Genomic DNA, 20,621 nt, shown 5'->3' on the forward strand with positions numbered 1-20,621 from the left:
ACATCGGTGAGCAGAGCTCACGCTATCTGGCCATTGGCCAATCCTCGGCTGCTGGTTGGAGCGCTGGCTGAAAGAGGATAGTATGATATGATGTCACTGGAAAGGTGTCTATGGACCAGTTTCTGTGTTTGCAAACATTGCCTCAAGAGGGCGATACGCGAAAGTTGGTGGCAGATCAAGGGGAAGTTCTTATAGAACACAGGGGAAAGAGCCTATATTTACATGTTGCTTATAAATGCATTTCATACTACTTTTGGATTATAATTGGATTTTAAGCCTTGTATGAATGTCCTGCTTAATAATAATGCTTGTGTCATCATCGCAAATCAACTGCATTATACTTAAAAAACCCTTCACCTTCAACCAGTAAGATGGCTTTTGCTACAGCCTATATCAATGAGCGTTAGCATTCTAGCTAACAACTTCTGCATCCAAAATAGCTATTTTGCAAATATCACAAACAAATAATCTTAGCGACTGTTCAAGCAAGAATTCAAAACATTATTGTAAGCTTATGAGAACCCCAAAAAGTTATTTTGTTTCGAAGTAATACAAACGTAAATGTAGGCTATGTTGAATGGGCGCAGATGGCGATGGCTTTCTTGTCAGTGTGTCGTATACTGGAAAGGTGTCTATCGGTCTAGTTTTACACTACGGAGGAAGTTACCAAACCGGTTCACACTCGTATGGATTGTGTTACATACCGGTATTTTGCCTTGGGGTGCTTATGTAGATACGTAGGATTGTGAGAGGATCAATACAAACATGTATTTTATTTCTGAGGGCATCCGGGTGTATCGTCGGACAGGGCCACAGTGTCTCCCGACAGCTCCAGGCTAAGCCTCCAGTTTTTATGCTGCAATAGTTTAGGTGTTGGGGGGCTAGGGTCAGTCTGTTATATCAGGAGTATTTCTCCTGTCTCATCCAGTGTCCTGTGTGAATTTAAGTATGCTCCCTCTAATTCTCTCTCTCTCTCTTCTGTTTTAGACTCTCTACTGCACCTGCTGTCTCTAACTCTGAATGATCGGCTATGAAAAGCCAACTGACATTTACTCCTGAGGTGCTGTCCTGTTGCACCCTCTACAACCACTGTGTTTATTATTATCTGACCCTGCTGGTCATCTATGAACGTTTGAACATCTTGGCCATGTTCTGTTATAATCTCCACCCGGCATAGCCAGAAGAGGACTGGCCACCCCTCAGAGCCTGGTTCCTCTCTGGGTTTCTTCCTAGGTTCTGGCCTTTCTAGGGAGTTTTTCCTAGCCACTGTGCTTCTACATCTGCATTGCTTGCTGTTTGGGGTTTTAGGCTGGGTTTCTGTACAGCACTTTGTGACATTGGCTGATGTAAAAAGGGCTTTCTAACTTTGATTGATTGATTTATGTTGGGCAGCCTTATTAAATATTGTATAATGTTTTTTTGAAAGTCTTTTTGCCAAGACATCAACCTTTTTAATGTTACTCTAACATCAGAAGCTAAGAAGCAACACTATATATATTTATTTTAATAACTATAATAGTAATGCAAAGCACTGACACAATAGGGTTTGCTTCTTTTTATTCAACTCCAGTATGAAAAACTGATCAATTAATTAATTCCTTAATTAATTCAGTATTTCAAATGCCATGTAATTTATACTAAATTAAATTCATATTTCTGGTCTTTACCATTGATGGCCTCACAATCTAATCATATGTCAACATTACAGGAGTGTGCATTAAAATAGTCCACTTTCACAAGACTCCTCCAATGATTAATTCTTTATACTATAACTGTAATAATAGTTAGTCATATGAAACTATATCACTCTCTAAGCATACTATTATGAAAGGTCTGGATGGACACTATACCACTCAGGACAAGGGGTTTCATGGTCAAACAAGTCTTCGCCACATGTCTTCAAAGGTAGTGGTTAAAGACTGTTTCATATTTCTCCTGTTTGCCTGATGTGACTTTGGGCTCCCCATTTTGCTTGACAAAGTCCTGAGAATAAACAACAAAAACTGCCATTAACATTATACTGATTTGGTAGCATTGAATCAACAGTGTTGTTACAAACACATGAGTGCTGTAGCGATGGTACTATGTTGTTATTCCACTAGTGACCTCACCTCCAGCTCCTCCAATGAGGTGCTGCCATCCACTACTTTCTGACCAATCCCATGGCTGAAGCTCATGTAGCGCTCCTGTCAGAAGACAGCGATGTTGTGTGAGAAACCTTATATAGCTTGAGCATAGCTAGCTAATACATAAGCATTCTTTAGCACAGATAGTACATTTTGTCACCTTGCAATGCCAACATACCTGGTAAAATAAGGTTAAGTGCATGAATGAATGAATATATTAATTTATATATTGTCTTAGTACCTTGACCATCCCAGTGATTAAGTGAATACGTGAACGAATGAAAATGATGCCTCATTACTTTGACCATGCTGGTGATAACTCCTTCCTCTATGATCCTGACTGCGTTCCTCAGGCCGCGTGCGAAGGCGTCCATGGCTCCGACGTGGGCTATGAACAGGTCCTCCAGGTCCGTGGACTCCCTACGCACCTTAGCATCGAAGTTCAGACCCCCCGGCTGCAGACCACCCTGCTCTATCACAGTCTGGGGAGGATAAAACAATACATGTTCTTATGTTCTTTCTGCTGACGTTCTGATAGGTATCATCATGAAATAACTGTTTATTAGTAATTGTGTGTCCATTATCTCCACTGTCACCTTCATTATCATGGTGGTATTCCTGATGTCCATGGGGAACTGGTCTGTGTCCCAGCCCAGGTCAGGAGAACCCGTGTTGGAGTCCACAGAGCCCAGCATGCCAAACCTACACACCAGAACAGGCGTATTAGGTTAACTGGACTGGAACATCCAGATTACCAGGAATGACGTCAACTACCCAGTCCAAAAAATACCACTAGCTCCTACCCCCTATGTACTTCTGAAAGGTGTAAGAAATATGGTGAAAATTATACCTCCCCCATCATTACATCTACCCTATCAGAGGACAAGGTGGTGCATTAACATATTGATTCGACCTATCCAATCTCTTCAGACCTACACAAGTCCATCAAGGTAGAGAGCAGGTGATAGGGGGTCGGTTTGGGAAACGTGAAAGTCAACATGGCGACTTACACAGAGGCCATGATGACATCGTGTTCATAGGAATGCCCAGCCAGAGTGGTGTGGTTGGGTTCGATGTTCAGCTTGAAATGGCTGTCCAGTTCATAATGCTTCAGGAAGCCTATGACACTCATTGCATCTATGAAAAGGTGAAACAGCAACATGTACAAAGTGATGTAACATGGAAATGAAAGGCATCAGAGATTTTCTAGCATTTAGTTTTTAGATGTGGTTAGTAATGCAGATAAACTGACTCGAGGGCCTCCATAGTTCAACAGTAACCACATTGTAAGGATATACTATGTGTACATTATGTTAATGTTGTGTTATGCACCTAAAAGCCTTACCATAGTCGTATTGATGTTTGCATGGCTCTTTGGGCTTGGGTTCAATGAGGAACTGGCACTTCAACCCTATCTTCTCCTTGTACTCTGATATACAAAAACACAATCAGGTTATCATCTGAAAATGGTATGTGACAGTTAAAAGTTGGTACAGTATTATGGTAACAATGTATTACACACACAGCAGTGCTAGCTACTTACTGACAGCCATTTTGAAAAAGTTTGCCATATGTTTCAGTTCAGCGCCAACATCAGTGTTGTGTATCGAGTAAAAACCCTCCCTGCCACCCCAGAAGACTGCACAAGGAGACAAAAATACATGCATAGGTTAGGTGGTGGCAAAGACAGGGTCAGTGAAGTCATGGTGGTTAATTATGAGATATTATTTCTTCTCTCATCTCACCAAAGTTCTCTGCTCCCAGCTTCTTGGCTACATCCAGTCCTTTCTTCACCTGGGCCCCAGCATAGGCCAAAACATGGCAGTCAGGGTTGGTTGCTGCTCCATTCATGTACCTATGGTATTAGCAATAAATACAACATTAATTAAAAGAAATGTAGGCTCCAAGTCGAATGGCAAAGAGATGGCTTCATCATGAAATCTGGACAATTAGACATACATATTATGCATATAGCCAATAATATACCATATATCCTCTATTATACAGCCTACAACAGATTATCATCTCTTCCACTTTGAAGTGTGAAAATAACCTTTGGAGTGTAAAAATGACTAAGGTTGATGAGGAAAGCTGACCTTGAGTGAGCAAACAGATTGCAGGTGACCCACAGCACCTTGACCCCAGTCCTATTCTGCAGCTGCAGGGCCAGGTCTGTCATCTCATCCAGGTTGCTGTTGGACTCCTCCAGAGTCCTTCCTTCAGGGGACATGTCCCTATACAACAGGATGGATAGGAGGGTAACATAGATCAGTTAGTATACAGTTAGAACAAGCATCTTGGACGGTGCAACTTCTTCAAGGCATAAATGGCCACTCTATCCATGTCTCTACCGACTACCAAGAAGATGATTGATTTGATACTATAGGAACAATGTGACAATACCTGTCATGAAAGGTGTAGTACTTCACCTGAAAAGAACATACACATGAATCTATATGGTTTACATGTTGTTGTTTTTTAAGCTGTACATTCTTAAAGACAAAATATTAAAGGTACAGTATTTGGGTGGAAGTTCACTCACACCAAGTTTGGTGAAGAACTCAAAGGCTGCATGGAGTCTCTTCTTGGCACATTCCATGGGGGTAGCACCCTCATTCCAGGGTCTGTGTAGTGTCTGGAACCCAAAAGGGTCAGCACCTGGTGGTGGGTCAAATGGAGGAAAACAAAATACATCACATGAAGTCATCGTGACAGACCCATGATGAGAGATCGGGGTTGTTTTTTTGATGAAAGAGACAGTGATTTATTGAATTAAATGTACAAATGTTTCTGTAGTCTATGTACAGTATAAATGAGAGTGACCTGAAGCAATCAATGTGTGTTAGTGAACATTCATTACCAGTCCCACAGAAGGAGTGCCAGTAACAGACTGAGAATCTCAGCCAGTCCTCCATACTTCTGCCCAGCAGCACCTGCACAGGTAAACAGTTACATGAAGCCTGCTGGGAAACCCTCAGGTGGGATCATGCAGGTATGTAAAGGAGGTAGACTCTCACTGTGCAACAGGAAGACAACAGATACTTCCATGACACCTGACACACACAGCTCTTCTTTCATGTTTGCCACACCTACTTCTTCTGCATTGTAGTGTTGGAAACACAAGACGTTTCGAGCTCCAGCGTTGGGTACATATGGAATCTTCGGAATACCTGTGTGATACATTAATCTCGGTTAACCCAGAACTAAAATATCGCACAGTGCTTGATTTGGGAAGGAGCTCACCGGAATTGAGTACCGACACCTCAAATGTTCTACTGCTTGAGCTCCTGTTCCTCTTATAGAATATTGGCTCAAAAGTATTGTGGCGCTGCTGCACCTAAATATAAACACGACCGGCACCCAAAATGAGTACCGGTGTTGTGCCGAAAATCTCCCCCCTGCCAGAATCCCCCCTCTTCGAGTGAACGTGCACACACTCAATTCTTCATTGCTGCGACTTGTTTGCTAGTTGAGATTTCTGCTCTTCACTCCGTTGTCAGTTTAGCCTACATTTCACTGATCTTAGTAGCAGAAAGCATGTTTTATTTGTGTCCTTCAAGGCAGCTGTCAATGATCACGTTAGGCTGCGTTTCATTTTTTTTTTTTTTATGGCGGTTTGATCGCGGGGGAGGCACTAGTAATGCCTGCAGTTTTTTGGTTTGGCTATTTGTTTCAAGTGTATTAGTCTATAAATAAATCTCTTTGCCAAAATTCGTCATCTCTCCCATGTCTTATTCGACTAGTAGTTGTTCTGAAATGTGGATTTCGGCAGGCAAGAAAATGGCCTTGCCGAAACCCTCCCCCCTTCAAATTTCCTTAATTTTGTGGCTAGAGTCAAATACTTTCTGTAGCACACATCAGAGTCAAATACTTTATATAGAACAAACTTCACGTCAGGATAGGCAACCGAAATGAATAACTAATGTGTGTTATATTAAACAGAGGAGGGAGTAAAATGTAGGCAAGCAATAAACATTTCAGAACAACTACTAGTCGAATAAGACATGGGAGATGACACATTTTGGCAAAGAGATTTATTTATAGACTAATACACTTGAAACAAATAGCCAAACCGAAAACTGCAGACATTACTAGTGCCTCCCCCGCGATCAAACCGCCTTAAAAAATCTAATGAAACGCAGCCTAAAGGACACAAATAAAAAATGCTTTCTGCTACTAAGATCAGTGAAATATAGGCTAAACTGACAACGGAGTGAAGAGCAAAATCATGCAAAAATAAAACATTGCCTTGGAAAATCGGGTTTCCCTGCTAATATTGCAGAAACTTCACATTTATAAAGCATCTAACTGCCATGCACGACGAAAAACAATTTCAGTTATTGTTTGGTGAATGCATGAAACTTCCAATCTCAGCTCGTTTGCATGGTCAATTGCCACTGACTTAAAGCCTATATAGAACCTATATTGCGGAAGAAGTGTGCTATAATTGAAGCAAAGAATGATTACCAGCAAAGAATTCTGTTTCCATAGCCATGTCAAATACTTTTAAGAACTTCAGATCATCTTTGAGTTTTCCCCTTGAAGTTCCACTTCGTCTTGAATGAAAATAAGAAACGCAATCTTCACATCTACCACAAGGCGTCTCTGGTATCCAGCAGAACACTAACCGTTTAAGATTTTTGTCAAAATAGTATTTTTTGGTCCCTTTTGACAGCATCAAACCGCCTTTCAAACCCCACAAACTAGTCAGCTCTATCACCGTCTTCTTTGGTCAACGCTAACTGTCATTACCAAATTCCGTGGTAGACTTTGGATCTGATAGGCTAATCTATACATTGCAACATTATTGCAGTCATTCACATTGTACGACTTCTTTAGGGCCCCATTTACTATGGTTCTAGTCTTCAGTAGCAAGACTATGAAGACAAACAGGTCTATGACTGGGTGAATCTCGAAAGTTCATGTTATAAATCAGGGTAAACAAGATTATATAACAATGTGCAAACAAACATTTAAGTAAGACATAATATTATGCAGCCAGGGCATGTTCAATATCTGATGTTTATTTCAATTACAATGGATCTTTTACAAAATATCTGATGCAGAAACATCAACGAAAAAAAGTAGAAACAAACAGGACACCATATACACTATTCCATAAATACATATTTACATACATTATAGTAGTAGTAGTATATAGAACCCAACAGAAATTTGGTCTGGAATTCCAGGAGGAATCTGTCAGCAGCAGAAAATATTTCTATGTGCACCTTTGAAGCCCTATATCATTGGTTACTTTCAAAATAGCACCCTATTCCCATTATAGTGCACACCTTTGACCAGGGACTGGTCAAAAGTAGTATACTATGTAGGGAATAGGGTGCCATTTGGGATGAACACATTTTTCTCCCAGTACCCAATACAGTGCACAATGCAGTTTCCACAGCACATTATGAAACAATGTTTTGCATTGGTTAAGGATGTTACTTACAGTCGTTATGTTACTTATGTTACTTACAGTCGTTCTTTTCATAAACAACACACACATATTTTGCATAATATAATGGAAGGCAAAACAAATACCACCAAATACCAGGCACTGTAGGATGGAGGCACTTGTGCACCTACTGTAAGAAGACTGGTTTGGCATGGTGACGTTTGGCACATGAGGGTGGTAGACAGCGGTCCTGTACTGTATGTGTGTGTGAGATGGTGGCAATCAGGGTACTAGTCAGTTTTCAATTCTGTCAATTCAATAACATTATTTAAAATTCAATGAGTTGAAAAATACCCCATTCTTTTCAATGAAGATGTTTCCATTCATGAATTAAAATCAGTGCCTGAACTGACTAAATGGATCCATTCCCAGACCGTGGTGAGAAGAAGGAGCAGTCTCTCTTTATGACTTGGTGGGACTGAGTTCTGGCTGTATGTCTGTCTGTGTGAGCTCTTTCTTCTTCCTCCTCTTCTTTTTGCCTCGGCAGGGCTTGCACAGGCAGCACAGGATGCAGGGTGAAGCCAGCAGGAGGAGAGGAGAGGCCACCAGCACGATGACACTGACGCCAACCAGGATGCCCACCACCTGCCAAGAGGAGGGTCACACACACACACACACAAACGCACACACACACACAGGGTGTTTAGCAGGAGGCCAATAAATGTGAATGTCACATACAAAATGTCAGGCCAATGACTGTTGATTCAGGCATACAAGAAAACTTGATATAGCAAAACACAGATTTCCTGGTTTACTGGAGTGTAAAATGAGAAGAGTCACCTCACCTGTGTTCTGTTCCACATGACGGAGGCTCGGGAGTGGCCCAGCATGTTCCTGCATGGCCCCTTATCATAGTGCCTCAGAAATATATCACCCTAAACATATAACAACAGTTTTCATAGTACCTCAGAAATATTTCATCTTAACATAGAGGAATACAGTATCACCATTAACATACAACATGTAGGTTCAGACTTATTGAAGCATTTATCACTGTATGTGGACTTACATCCAGGTTCTGCAGACAGTACCAGCAGAAGGTGTGTTTGCAGCTCTTACACAGCATCTGGGCACAGCCTTGGTTCCTCTCGATGTACACACCACACATGGGGCACTGCTTGATGGGCAGATCAGAGTCACTGCATGACCGGCCCCTGGGGACAGGTGGATGAGGGGTGGAGAGGTGGGGGAGTTGGGGGGAGAGGTGGAGAGGTGGTGGGGGAGGTGAGGGAGAGTGGGTTCAGACAGAATTAGATTAAGAATGTTAATAATGTCTATACATTATAGTGTAAATATAATTATATGGTGTTAGCAGGGTTAAACCATGGAAGCTGAAGCACAGACTGTCATCTTTATTTAGCACTAATGTTAATTGGCGGTTTAACTTAATTTATTTGGGGAGAAGAAACTATGAGGGAACCTGTTGACTGAATACCATGGTAAGAAGGGATTGAATTAACTGCATTGTATTACTAAATGGACCAATAGTGTTAATCCCCCACAACAACATCAAACTGGCATTCTGTCTCTCATACTTTGGGGCTCAAATCTAAGATTTTAGAACACTTTCTGGTCTTGTCTGATGTTGTTATACTTTCGTACATTAAATCCATCGATTCAAGTACATTTCCTCAAGTACCTGAGGCACTTCGCGTTGCCAAAGCAACGGAAATGGATTCACTGACTGACTCCCCTACTCCCCTCTTTGGCAGGGACACAATGGCATTCCATTAAGCTTTCCTCCACACCTTCCAATACCACACACACACACACACACACACACACACACACACACACACACACACACACACACACACACACACACACACACACACACACACACACACACACACACACACACACACACACACACACACACACACACACACACACACATTGAAGGGTGGAAGGGTTGGGATACTGTATAGAGAGAGGGACACTGAGGAACACACTGAGCACACTGTCTGTGGCACACCAGAAATGGCATTGGGTGTAGCTAGCTTGTCCAAAAGGCCAAGACACTCTTACCAAATTGTTAATTTTACTTATTTCCAAAATGACAAGCAACAGTACTGCCAACTACTGCTTCAATCAGCATTCATCAGTTATTTAGTGACAATATTTTTTCCACCAAGGCGCCCTGACTGTGACTGACTGACCTGCTCTCTGAGGCAGGCGATGATGATGTCATAGGCTGGTGCTCGGAGCAGGCGTGCCCGTCCTGCCAGGGCCCTCTACAGCCAGAGCAGAAGATGGTGTGGCAGGCTGGACAGGGCACGGACGTAGGCTGGCCCTCTGAGCTGGGTCCAACGCTGCAGACAGCCTGGCACTCCAGCACCGGGCACCATGCTCTACTAGGGTCCAGCTGCACCCCTGAAACATAACAAACCAATGATGTACATAAACACATATGTATGTACATACACAGGTAACTGCCAAAATAAAGGAAACACTAGTAAATGAGGGATATAAAGTATATTGAAAGCAGGTGCTTCCACACAGGTGTGGTTCCTGAGTTAATGAAGCACTTAACATTCCATCATGCCCAGTTCACCATTATTTTGGCTACCATGGCTCAAAGAGATCTAAAGAGGGGTCTCAAATGAGCATTGGGGGTTTGTGTGTATGTGTGTGTGTGTGTGTGTCTGTGTGTGTTGTGTGTGTGTGTCTCGGTTACCAGATCTCAACCCAATTGAACACTTATGAGAGATTCTGGATAGACGCCAGAGACCGCGTTTTCCTCTACCATCAACAAAACACAAAATGATGGAATTTCTCGTGGAAGAATGGTGTCACATCCCTCCAATAGTTAAAGACACTTGTAGAATCTATGCCATGTTCTGGCAGCTTGTGGTGGCCCAACGTCCTATTTAGACGCTTTATTTGATTTTGACAGTTACCTGTATGTATGTCTATAGAATGATACCCAAAGCAAGGTATTAGATATAGAGGGTAGAGGATCCTAGATACGGGTGCCTTCAGAAAGTATTCACACCTCTTGACTTTTTCTACATTTTGTTGTGTTACTGCCTGCATTTAAAATTAGTTAAATTGAGATTTTGTGTCACTGGCCTCCACACGCCAAAGTATAATTATATTTTTTTGAAGTTTGTACAAATTAAAATAAAAAATTAAAAGCTGAAATGTCTTGCGTCAATAAGTATTCAACCCATTTGTTATGACAAGCCTAAATAAGTTCAGGAGTAAAAATTTGCTTAACAAGTCATATAATAAGTTGCATGGACTCACTCTGTGTGCAATAATAGTATTTAACATGATTTTTGAATGACTACCTTATTTCTGTACCCTACACATACAATTATCTGTAAGATCCCTCAGTCGAGCAGTGAATGGGTAAAAAAATATATATATATCTGACATTGAATATTACACTTGGTGTATCAATACACCCAGATCTACAAAGATACAGGCACCTTCCTAACTCAGTTGCTGGAGAGGAAGGAAACCGCTCAGGTATTTCACCATGAGGACTATGGCGACTTTAAAACAGTTACAGTTTAATGGCTGTGATAGGAGAAAACTGAAGATGGATCAACAACATTGTAGCCTGTACAGAATAGAAATATTCCAATACATGCATCCTGTTCCCAATTAGGCACTAAATGTGGCAAAGAAATTAACTTTATGTCCTAAATACAAAGCATTATGTTAAGGGCAAATCCAACACAACACATCACTGAATACCACTCTTCATATTTTCAAGCATGGTGGTGGCTGCATCATGTTATGGGTATGCTTGTCCTCGGCAAGGACTAGGGAGTTTTTTAGGATAAAATTCAACGGAATAGAGCTGCATCATCATTTTTGAATGACTACCTTATTTCTGTACCCTACACATACAATTATTTGTAAGATCCCTGTCGAGCAGTGAATGGGTAAAAAAAAAAGCACATGAACATTTTAGAGGAAAACCTGGTTCAGTCTGCTTTCCAACAGACACTGGGAGACAAATTCATCTTTCAGCAGGACAATAACCAAAAACAGGCCAAATATACAAATATACACAACATTGGATGTTCCTGAATGGCCTATTTACAGTTTTGACTTAAATCGGCATGACAATCTATGGCACGACTTGAAAATGGCTGTCTAGGAATGATCAACAACCAACTTGACAGAGCTTGAAGAATTATTAAAAGAATAATGTACAAATATTGTACAATCCAGGTGTGCAAAGCTCTTAGAGACTTACCCAGAAAGTCTCACAGGTATAATCGCTGCCAAAGGTTACTCTAACATGTATTGACTCAGGGGGTTAAATACTTATGTAATCAGGATATATTAGTCTCTTTTATGACATTTTTTTTTTTACAAATGTTACAATTCTTCCACTTTGACATTACAGAGTATTTTGTGTAGATCGTTGACAAAAAAAATGACAATTAAATCCATTTTAATCCCACCTTGTAAAAAGTCAAGGGGTGTGAATACTTTCTGAAGGCACTGTAGGCCTGCTTATCCTAGATGTGCCAGGGCAGGGATTTCAGTGGGGTTTATAACAGCTTTCGTAACAAAGGCACATGTTGTCCTTATCAGAGGAGCACCATAATAACATATTTTGTGCACTTTGTTCGACTTTTCCTAGATCAAATTTTTTAAGGTATTTGATTTATGACTGAACGGTGACTAATATTGGTTTCAGTGTGTTGTTGCCTCAAGGCAATCCAACCAACCTCAGATTACAATTTATAAATGTCAAACCAGCTGGGACTTTTTCTACACTGTTTTCTTCTCTTCACGCTCTCAGAAATGACTTTTGTCTCTAAACTAAAGCCAACAACAACAAACCATATTTCTTCACCAACAAAAACTGCAGACAGACAGAACAATAACAGCTTCATAATTTCCAGTAATTATTCAACTGCTATTTATAAATCGCCTTATGCTAATCTGGTAGCTTGACGAACCGTCTAGTAGCTACTAAAGTTACAAGAACCTTTCAGCTGGACTGGGACAGGGTGGGAGGGAGTCAAGATAAGGACTAGAGGGAGTCTCTCTCAGTACAGTAACCCCACAATATGCCAGGCATGTCGATACTAGAGGCAGGCTCAGATCAGCTCAGCTCACTGCCACCAGATGGCCCAGACCTGAAATAGCCTGGTTGCCGTGACAGCCGTCACCAGTCACTTCACCAGCATGCTAATGCTAATGAACGGTACCGTACCTTGTTCAAACTCCAGTCGCTGGTACAGCTCAACCTGATCCGCAGGGGCAAAACAGGCTATCTGCAAAACAACACAAAAAAATAACAGAATGGATCACGTCTGTGATTATGTCTTAAAATCAAAGGAGGACCAGCCTGGTCCCAGATCAGTTTATGCTGTATTGCCAACTTCTATGGTCATTGTCACAAACAGATCTGAGACCAGGCTTTAATGTAATGCATTCCACAGAAATTAAATGTATTGCATTCCAACGGAAATGCAGAATTTAACCAGGGATAATCATTTCAAGAGAAGATCGGTTGATTACCAAACTCCCTGACCTGATCGCAACACTACATTGGCTTGTGCTGTAGAGTATTTACCATTTACACCTGACAATGACATTTGCAAGTTCAAGGTGTGGTGGCATGATGTAAGATGTAGAAAGGTTTGGCAAATTTATCTTACCCAACGGTACCCAACCCTACTTGTGGTAACAGGCAAATACATATGAGTGTAATAGCAATGTAGCAGTGTAATAGTCAAATGGTCTAAACATTGATGTGTACCAGTGGTTATTTGAATGTGTCCAAAATGGCACCCTATTCCCTATATAATTCCCTATGTGCCCTGGTCAAAAGTAGTGCACTATAAAGGGAATAGGGTGTCATTTGAGTCGCAGCCACAGTAGAACATCCAGTACTACCTCTGAGTGGAGTAGGACTCCTGTCCTCTGACAAGCCATGTCTGGACATGTGACCGGGCTGCCCCCACCCTCCCGGATGGCCAGCTGAACATACTGCTGTAGACACTGAGGGGACAGACAACCAATGACGTAAACACAGATGTGAATAATATGTATGTCTATGGACAGAACCAGAGAGCAGGGCCATGTTCAGCAACGCACAACATTGTGAAATGTTCAGAAACATGCCTCTCTGTAGCCATGTAGAGTAAGGAATCACGTCAGCTCTGATCATTACATTTTTATCTACAACGTTCCACAACGTTCACCAACTAAAAGTGGCCCTGGATTGATGTTGATGTTGACAGTATCTGAGATATACAGTAACTAGCACTTGAACTAGACTCGTCTCTAACAAACAATTTAATGCTAAAGACAAAGCAGCCAAAAAATGCAGTCCTGCGAGTCTGTTCATGCAAAAATCTGCTGTTTTGTTTGTCAGAAGAGTCACGCCAAGCCTCACCCAGCTACTGTAGCAACAGCAGAATGCAGAAGGCATGGGGTTTATTGTCAATCAGTGCATAGTACTGGTAAGTGGTAACCAGTGTTGTGTTGACAGTATCTCTCTATGGCTGTGTTCCAAATGGCATCGTATTCCCTATATAGTGCACTACTTTCCAGGCCCATAGGGATATACCCTATGTTTGACCTTGTCCTAGCAACTCAGACTGCTGCTCCGAGCGACGCCAGCAGCCAGGCAGAGATTAGCACCTGCCAGCCAACCAACCCCACGCCAGGATATCTCACTATCCGTGTCAAGGCACATCACCTCCACCTCAGTGCGGATGGATACAGGCTGACTGAACACCAATCAATAGAAAGTCAGCTAGAGTACTGCCTGCCAGAGATAAAAGTGAAAGAGAAACTAAATGCTTTCAGGAAAGCTGTGATTAAATATACATTTTTGATTCGGCAGATAGATATGTCCTGTTGTTTGAAAGCTGAGTCTTGTTGAATTAAAATAGAGGGAGAATAGAAAATACAGGCATTTTCCTGCCAAGTATCAGATATGAGAAGAGAAGTTATGGCAGGTTTGTGTTGTCTACCTACCGGGGTGCAGAAGACACAGTCACAGGTGTGCAGCGTGCTGGTTGCTGCTGAGGGGTGCTCACTAAGGCACAGCTTGCAGTAGACCACCACATCAGCCTGGGTGGAGAAGGAGGCCACTACAGCCCCGGCCTGGCCCAGAGGCTGGGATGGACTGCTGTTGGCTATGGGGCCCTGACCCTGGCTCTGGCCCCGGGCTGGACTGTTGTTGTTAGCCATGGGGGGAGCAGAGCGGTCAGTCAGCGCTGTCTGGAAGCTTCTTTTAGCCCTTCTGCTGTAGGAAGTGTGGAGGGCTGTGCTCCATGATCTGGGGGGTGGTGGAGAACAGAAGACAAGCAGTCAGCCTATAACCTCGCCAGTCCCCATCTAGTTGTGTTTAAAACAGCTGATAGCCTCGCCAGTCCCCACATCATCTAGTTGTGTTTAAAACAGCTAATAGCCTCGCCAGTCCCCACATCATCTAATGGTGTTTAAAACAGCTGATAGCCTCGCCAGTCCCCACATCATCTAGTTGTGTTTAAAACAGCTGATAGCCTCACCAGTCCCCACATCATCTAGTTGTGTTTAAAACAGCTGATAGCCTCGCCAGTCCCCACATCATCTAGTTGTGTTTAAAACAGCTGATAGCCTCGCCAGTCCCCACATCATCTAGTTGTGTTTAAAACCGCTGATAGCCTCGCCAGTCCCCACATCATCTAGTTGTGTTTAAAACAGCTGATAGCCTCGCCAATCCCCACATCATCTAGTTGTGTTTAAAACCGCTGATAGCCTCGCCAATCCCCACATCATCTAGTTGTGTTTAAAACAGCTGATAGCCTCGCCAGTCCCCACATCATCTAGTTGTGTTTAAAACAGCTGATAGCCTCGCCAGTCCCCACATCATCTAGTTGTGTTTAAAACAGCTGATAGCCTCGCCAGTCCCCACATCATCTAGTTGTGTTTAAAACAGCTGATAGCCTGCCAGTCCCCACATCATCTAATGGTGTTTAAAACAGCTGATAGCCTCGCCAGTCCCCACATCATCTAGTTGTGTTTAAAACAGATAATAGCCTCGCCGGTCCCCACATCATCTAGTGGTGTTTAAAACAGCTGATAGCCTCGCCAGTCCCCACATCATCTAGTTGTGTTTAAAACAGATAATAGCCTCGCCAGTCCCCACATCATCTAGTTGTGTTTAAAACAGATAATAGCCTCGCCAGTCCCCACATCATCTAGTGGTGTTTAAAACAGCTGATAGCCTCGCCAGTCCCCACATCATCTAGTGGTGTTTAAAACAGCTGATAGCCTCGCCAGTCCCCACATCATCTAGTGGTGTTTAGAACAGCTGATAGCCTCGCCAGTCCCCACATCATCTAATGGTGTTTAGAACAGCTGATAGCCTGCCAGTCCCCACATCATCTAATATTGTTTAGAACAGCTGATAGCCTCGCCAGTCCCCACATCATCTAATAGTGTTTAGAACAGCTGATAGCCTCGCCAGTCCCCACATCATCTAATAGTGTTTAGAACAGCTGATAGCCTCGCCAGTCCCCACATCATCTAATGGTGTTTAAAACAGCTGATAGCCTCGCCAGTCCCCACATCATCTAATAGTGTTTAGAACAGCTGATAGCCTCGCCAGTCCCCACATCATCTAATGGTGTTTAGAACAGCTGATAGCCTCGCCAGTCCCCACATCATCTAATGGTGTTTAGAACAGCTGATAGCCTCGCCAGTCCCCACATCATCTAATGGTGTTTAGAACAGCTGATAGCCTCGCCAGTCCCCACATCATCTAATGGTGTTTAGAACAGCTGATAGCCTCGCCAGTCCCCACATCATCTAATGGTGTTTAGAACAGCTGATAGCCTCGCCAGTCCCCACATCATCTAGTGGTGTTTAAAACAGCTGATAGCCTCGCCAGTCCCCACATCATCTAGTTGTGTTTAAAACAGCTGATAGCCTCGCCAGTCCCCACATCATCTAGTGGTGTTTAGAACAGCTGATAGCCTCGCCAGTCCCCACATCATCTAGTTGTGTTTAAAACAGCTGATAGCCTCGCCAGTCCCCACATCATCTAGTGGTGTTTAAAACAGCTGACAGCCTCGCCAGTCCCCACATCATCTAGTTGTGTTTAAAACAGATGATAGCCTCGCCAGTCCCCACATCATCTAATGGTGTTTAAAACAGATGATAGCCTCGCCAGTCCCCACATCATCTAATGGTGTTTAAAACAGATGATAGCCTCGCCAGTCCCCACATCATCTACTTCCAGGTTGCTTCCCAAATAGTGCACTACTTTTAACCAGAGCCCTATTTTGGATGTGGCCCCAGACATATAATTATCACTTCCTGTTAATGAACAGAGGAGCCATTACTCCCCCTCCTTCCAGCAGTATTAGTATGTGTAGCCGTTGGTAACATGGATGTTTTACATTGGCATCTACGGTGCAACACTTCTACGGCGCATCACAAAATCATGGGTAATATCTTTGTGTCTTTGCAATAGACAAACAAGAGAAGAGGTGTTATCCCTTTTACCAATAAAATGTGTCTTTCAGGTTTAGCCAGAAGGAAAATATTAATTTCAGAATTCATTGAAGAGCAGGAAACTCGTGGTGCTGCTGCCGATTGACCCATTTCACATGTTCTGGGCTAATCCAAGCTAGAGAAGAGGACAAAGTCTAACTAAGAGGTCTAACTGTAGCTCAGGTCATCTGGTGTTGGGCCCTGTGAAAGAGTACAAACCCAGAGCCAATTTCTCTGCCCTCAAATCCAATGAGGGAAAATAAAGAATTAAGTAGTAAAATAGATTTAGCACGACAGAATGAGTGGCTAAAAAGCTGTTGATTATGCATGTGTCTATCTACAGTTTCTCATTCTCCACACAAAGTGCAGTCGCTGTTTAAATTGGCAGGCAAATTTATACCAGCCAAATCAATAGAGCCAACATCACTGTCCTAAATTTTACTGTGCTCCTCTATCTAACATTGATTTATGGCACACGTGCAAAACACTGATACTTGCACTTGAATGTGCACATTTTATTTCTGCACAGTCATTATTTCTCTCTGTCCCATAGGAGTGAAGCCCTTCTGTATTGTGGTGGAGAATGGAGAGCAGGGTGAAGAAATCCGACAATGCTACTTACTCCTGTCTATCTGTTCGTCAGTGTCAGTCTGTCAGCCTATCAGTTTGTAAGACTGCCCGCCTGTCTGTCTGTCTGTCATTTAGTCTGTCTGTCCTGCACAACCATAACAGGAAGGTAGCAGTAACAAACAGACCTGTTATTACCGGTAATAAAAACTCTGTTATTTTGCATTGCGACACAATGGTGCTTTATCAGTTTCCTCTATCTCTCCGCCTGGAAAGTTCCTCACCCTTTTGTTATCTTGATGAAATATTGCAACTTGCAAAATGATACAAATGGAGGAAAGGATCACCAATGTCACTGGAGTGTTTGGATCCAGCCATTGACACAACAATCTGGGGGTCAGTTGGAGTGAACCGCTAGCTTGTAGCATACAACAACAACAAACATGTTTATACCGTCATCATGATGTAGACAAGCTTTGATTAACTAACCATATGGCCTTTGCTTTGACTAATAACAGATTTCACATTACAGTGAGTTCTGTTTCTAACCATACTGTAGGCATTCTCCATGGATCAAAGTCTAGGTTGAATCCCAGCCAGGGATCAAAGCCTCATTGTCCAGTACACAAGCAGAAACGGAAAAACAGCTCAGCTCGGTGAATAGTTGCCATACATACAGAGTGACTGGCTGTGTTCTGTTGGAAGGAGGCAGCTGGGCCTGGGCCTATGCTGCCGGACTTACAATCCTGTGTGTGTGTGTGTGTGTGTGTGTGTGTGTGTGTGTGTGTGTGTGTGTGTGTGTGTGTGTGTGTGTGTGTGTGTGTGTGTGTGTGTGTGTGTGTGTGTGTGTGTGTGTGTGTGCGAGAGCAAACGAGAGAGAATGAGAGAAAGAAAGACATTCATCTTGCTGCAGTTAATGCGGGTCTAAATGTCAAATTGTTTCTACTCCAATTCCTATGAAAATGCTGTTTTAATGAATCAAAGAAACAAACAAAACCATAATTTGTTTATTATTGTGTTATTACCAAATACTGTATATATGTTGTAGTACATGTTAAACTACAGTAAATGGGAGTGACAACCTCTTTATATGAGGGTATCCCCCTAATAAAGTATATTCTTCAACCAGAATTCATAGAGGAATAATCTGAAATATACTCATTGTTCGCATGTAGTTGACAGCAGAAGAATACAAGATGAGCCCGACTGACACAATTTCACTTTCCAAGGTTGTAGCTATACTGACATAGGTCCACATTGAAATTCTGCAACATACACACATTAAACCATTCCTTACACAGAAAATGACATTACATGCCACACAGATGTCACAATAAATACGGAAACACTAGGGGGGAAAAGACCGAGGGGGGAAGAGAGAGAGACCTACCTCCTCGGTCAGGTCGCCTACTTCGTGTAGCCTACGAGCTGCTTCTGTCCAGATTAACAGCCGCAGTGCTTTTACTAGGACACATGCACATCTGTTGATACACAGTCACCTACAAAACACCTCCGCTCGGTCGCCACGATATTCACACAAGCACCACCCATTTACCTCTTTCTTCCAACTGCACTAGACACACCTCCCTGCCTGGCCTACAATCACCAACGCAATCAGTGTTGGCATGCACAGTCAGTCCCGTGTTTCCAGATGGACGGGTGTGTGTGTGTAGTATTGTTCCGCCAACGATGTTCTTGCTGCCCTGCCTGCTGCTTACTTGACCAGGAAGCGGTAGGCTATTGGTGGAATGTCCTCTAGCCTGCCCCTGGCGGCTTGCATAGAAAAAAAGCAAAAGCAAAAACCTACAAGCATCATCTCTCACTTCAGGAGTTCGTCCTTTTTGACTACATAATTCATCTTATTGTTACAAATCCACAGAAGCTTCTCTTGTGATATCTCCTGGTTGGGTAGAATATCGCAGTAAATGTGTTTTTACTTTCGATATTCAGGGTTTGCTCGTCAATAGCTCTCTGACGGAAGGTGCTAGGATGATGAGAATGATATATATATTGAATTGGATGACCGTAGAGAGCAAGGTACACACTATGTTTTTACCGATAGTCAAACTCTTCCCTTCAGAGCCAAGAATAATGCAATATACTGTTTCCTGGCGCTCTGGTGGTTTAGGGATAGTCAAACTCTTCCCTTCAGAGCCAAGAATAATGCAATATACTGTTTCCTGGCGCTCTGGTGGTTTAGGGACCATCGTAAAAGTGCAATACCGGTGATAAAAAATATATGTTTTTGCATTCCAATTTAGGAGGGTTAGCCCTATATGACGATTACACACACTGCATAGGGCCTCCAGTCACTAAAGGGCCAAGCATTTTTATTAGTTACCTCTAACTACTAATATTTGACCCATTTACAAGGATACTTTTCAAACGCCTCCTTTCTAGGTGAAATTGAAATGTAAAACCAGATAATGTGAAGTAACTGACCCCACTCATCCATGCTACATTCATTAGAATTCCAGTTCAGTACTTCCCTGATTTTATAGGCATATTTCTTGTGATAGGTCAAACTTTCAATACCTTCCTATCCATATGAGCTACAGATCTACAGACAAGGGTAGTGGGTTCCTTCACCTCTCTTATACATTTTTTAATTCCTCCCCTTCGATTCTCTAGAAATATTTTTCTTATTACAGCTTTAGATGTTAATTCAATAGCTTCCTATCTACATTATAAGGGCACAAGGCGAGACCCAAATGCAGACACAGGAGGGAGATGGTTGAGCTCTGAGATTTATTATAACATAGGGAGTAGGCAAAGGCAGGTCGGGGGACAGGCAAGAGTTCATAAACCAGGTCAGAGTCCAAACAGTACCAGGCGATAGGCAGTCTTGAAGTCAGACCAGGCAGGGGTCAGAAACCAGATCTGAGTCCAAAACAGTACAAGGGGATAGGCAGGCTTGTAGTCAGAACAGGCAGAATGGCCAGGCAGGTGGGTTCGGAGTCAGGAAAGGCAAGGGTTGAAACCAGGAGGACTAGAAATAAATGGAG

The 20,621-nt window shown here is 42.6% G+C and overlaps 2 protein-coding genes across 4 annotated transcripts; both read right to left on the reverse strand.

Moving 5' to 3' along the window:
• Positions 1–1,542: 1,542 nt before the first annotated feature.
• Positions 1,543–6,980, reverse strand: LOC120047668 (xylose isomerase-like). 2 transcript variants are annotated; one of them, XM_038993219.1, is made up of 14 exons: positions 6,594–6,980; positions 5,220–5,296; positions 4,987–5,059; positions 4,669–4,784; positions 4,530–4,555; positions 4,223–4,360; positions 3,872–3,981; positions 3,670–3,765; positions 3,472–3,555; positions 3,137–3,263; positions 2,723–2,828; positions 2,426–2,608; positions 2,112–2,186; positions 1,543–1,983 (listed from the first exon to the last, which is right to left on the reverse strand). In XM_038993219.1, exons 1-14 carry the CDS (start codon positions 6,802–6,804, stop codon positions 1,900–1,902), a joined length of 1,506 nt encoding a protein of 501 aa, XP_038849147.1. In that variant the 5' UTR covers positions 6,805–6,980; the 3' UTR covers positions 1,543–1,899. The 2 variants fall into 2 exon arrangements, with proteins under 2 accessions (XP_038849147.1, XP_038849148.1); XM_038993220.1 differs by lacking the exon at positions 6,594–6,980 and adding an exon at positions 5,370–5,645.
• Positions 6,981–7,129: 149 nt separating this feature from the next.
• LOC120048508 (E3 ubiquitin-protein ligase RNF144B-like) lies at positions 7,130–19,328 on the reverse strand. Of its 2 annotated transcripts, XM_038994543.1 has the most exons (8): positions 19,007–19,328; positions 14,545–14,848; positions 13,456–13,560; positions 12,770–12,830; positions 9,744–9,957; positions 8,594–8,738; positions 8,370–8,459; positions 7,130–8,169 (listed from the first exon to the last, which is right to left on the reverse strand). In XM_038994543.1, exons 2-8 carry the CDS (start codon positions 14,758–14,760, stop codon positions 7,987–7,989), a joined length of 1,014 nt encoding a protein of 337 aa, XP_038850471.1. In that variant the 5' UTR covers positions 14,761–14,848; positions 19,007–19,328; the 3' UTR covers positions 7,130–7,986. The 2 variants fall into 2 exon arrangements, with proteins under 2 accessions (XP_038850471.1, XP_038850472.1); XM_038994544.1 differs by lacking the exon at positions 13,456–13,560.
• Positions 19,329–20,621: the final 1,293 nt, after the last annotated feature.

Source organism: Salvelinus namaycush, chromosome 5 (assembly GCF_016432855.1).
Source record: "Salvelinus namaycush isolate Seneca chromosome 5, SaNama_1.0, whole genome shotgun sequence".
NCBI lineage: Eukaryota > Metazoa > Chordata > Actinopteri > Salmoniformes > Salmonidae > Salvelinus > Salvelinus namaycush.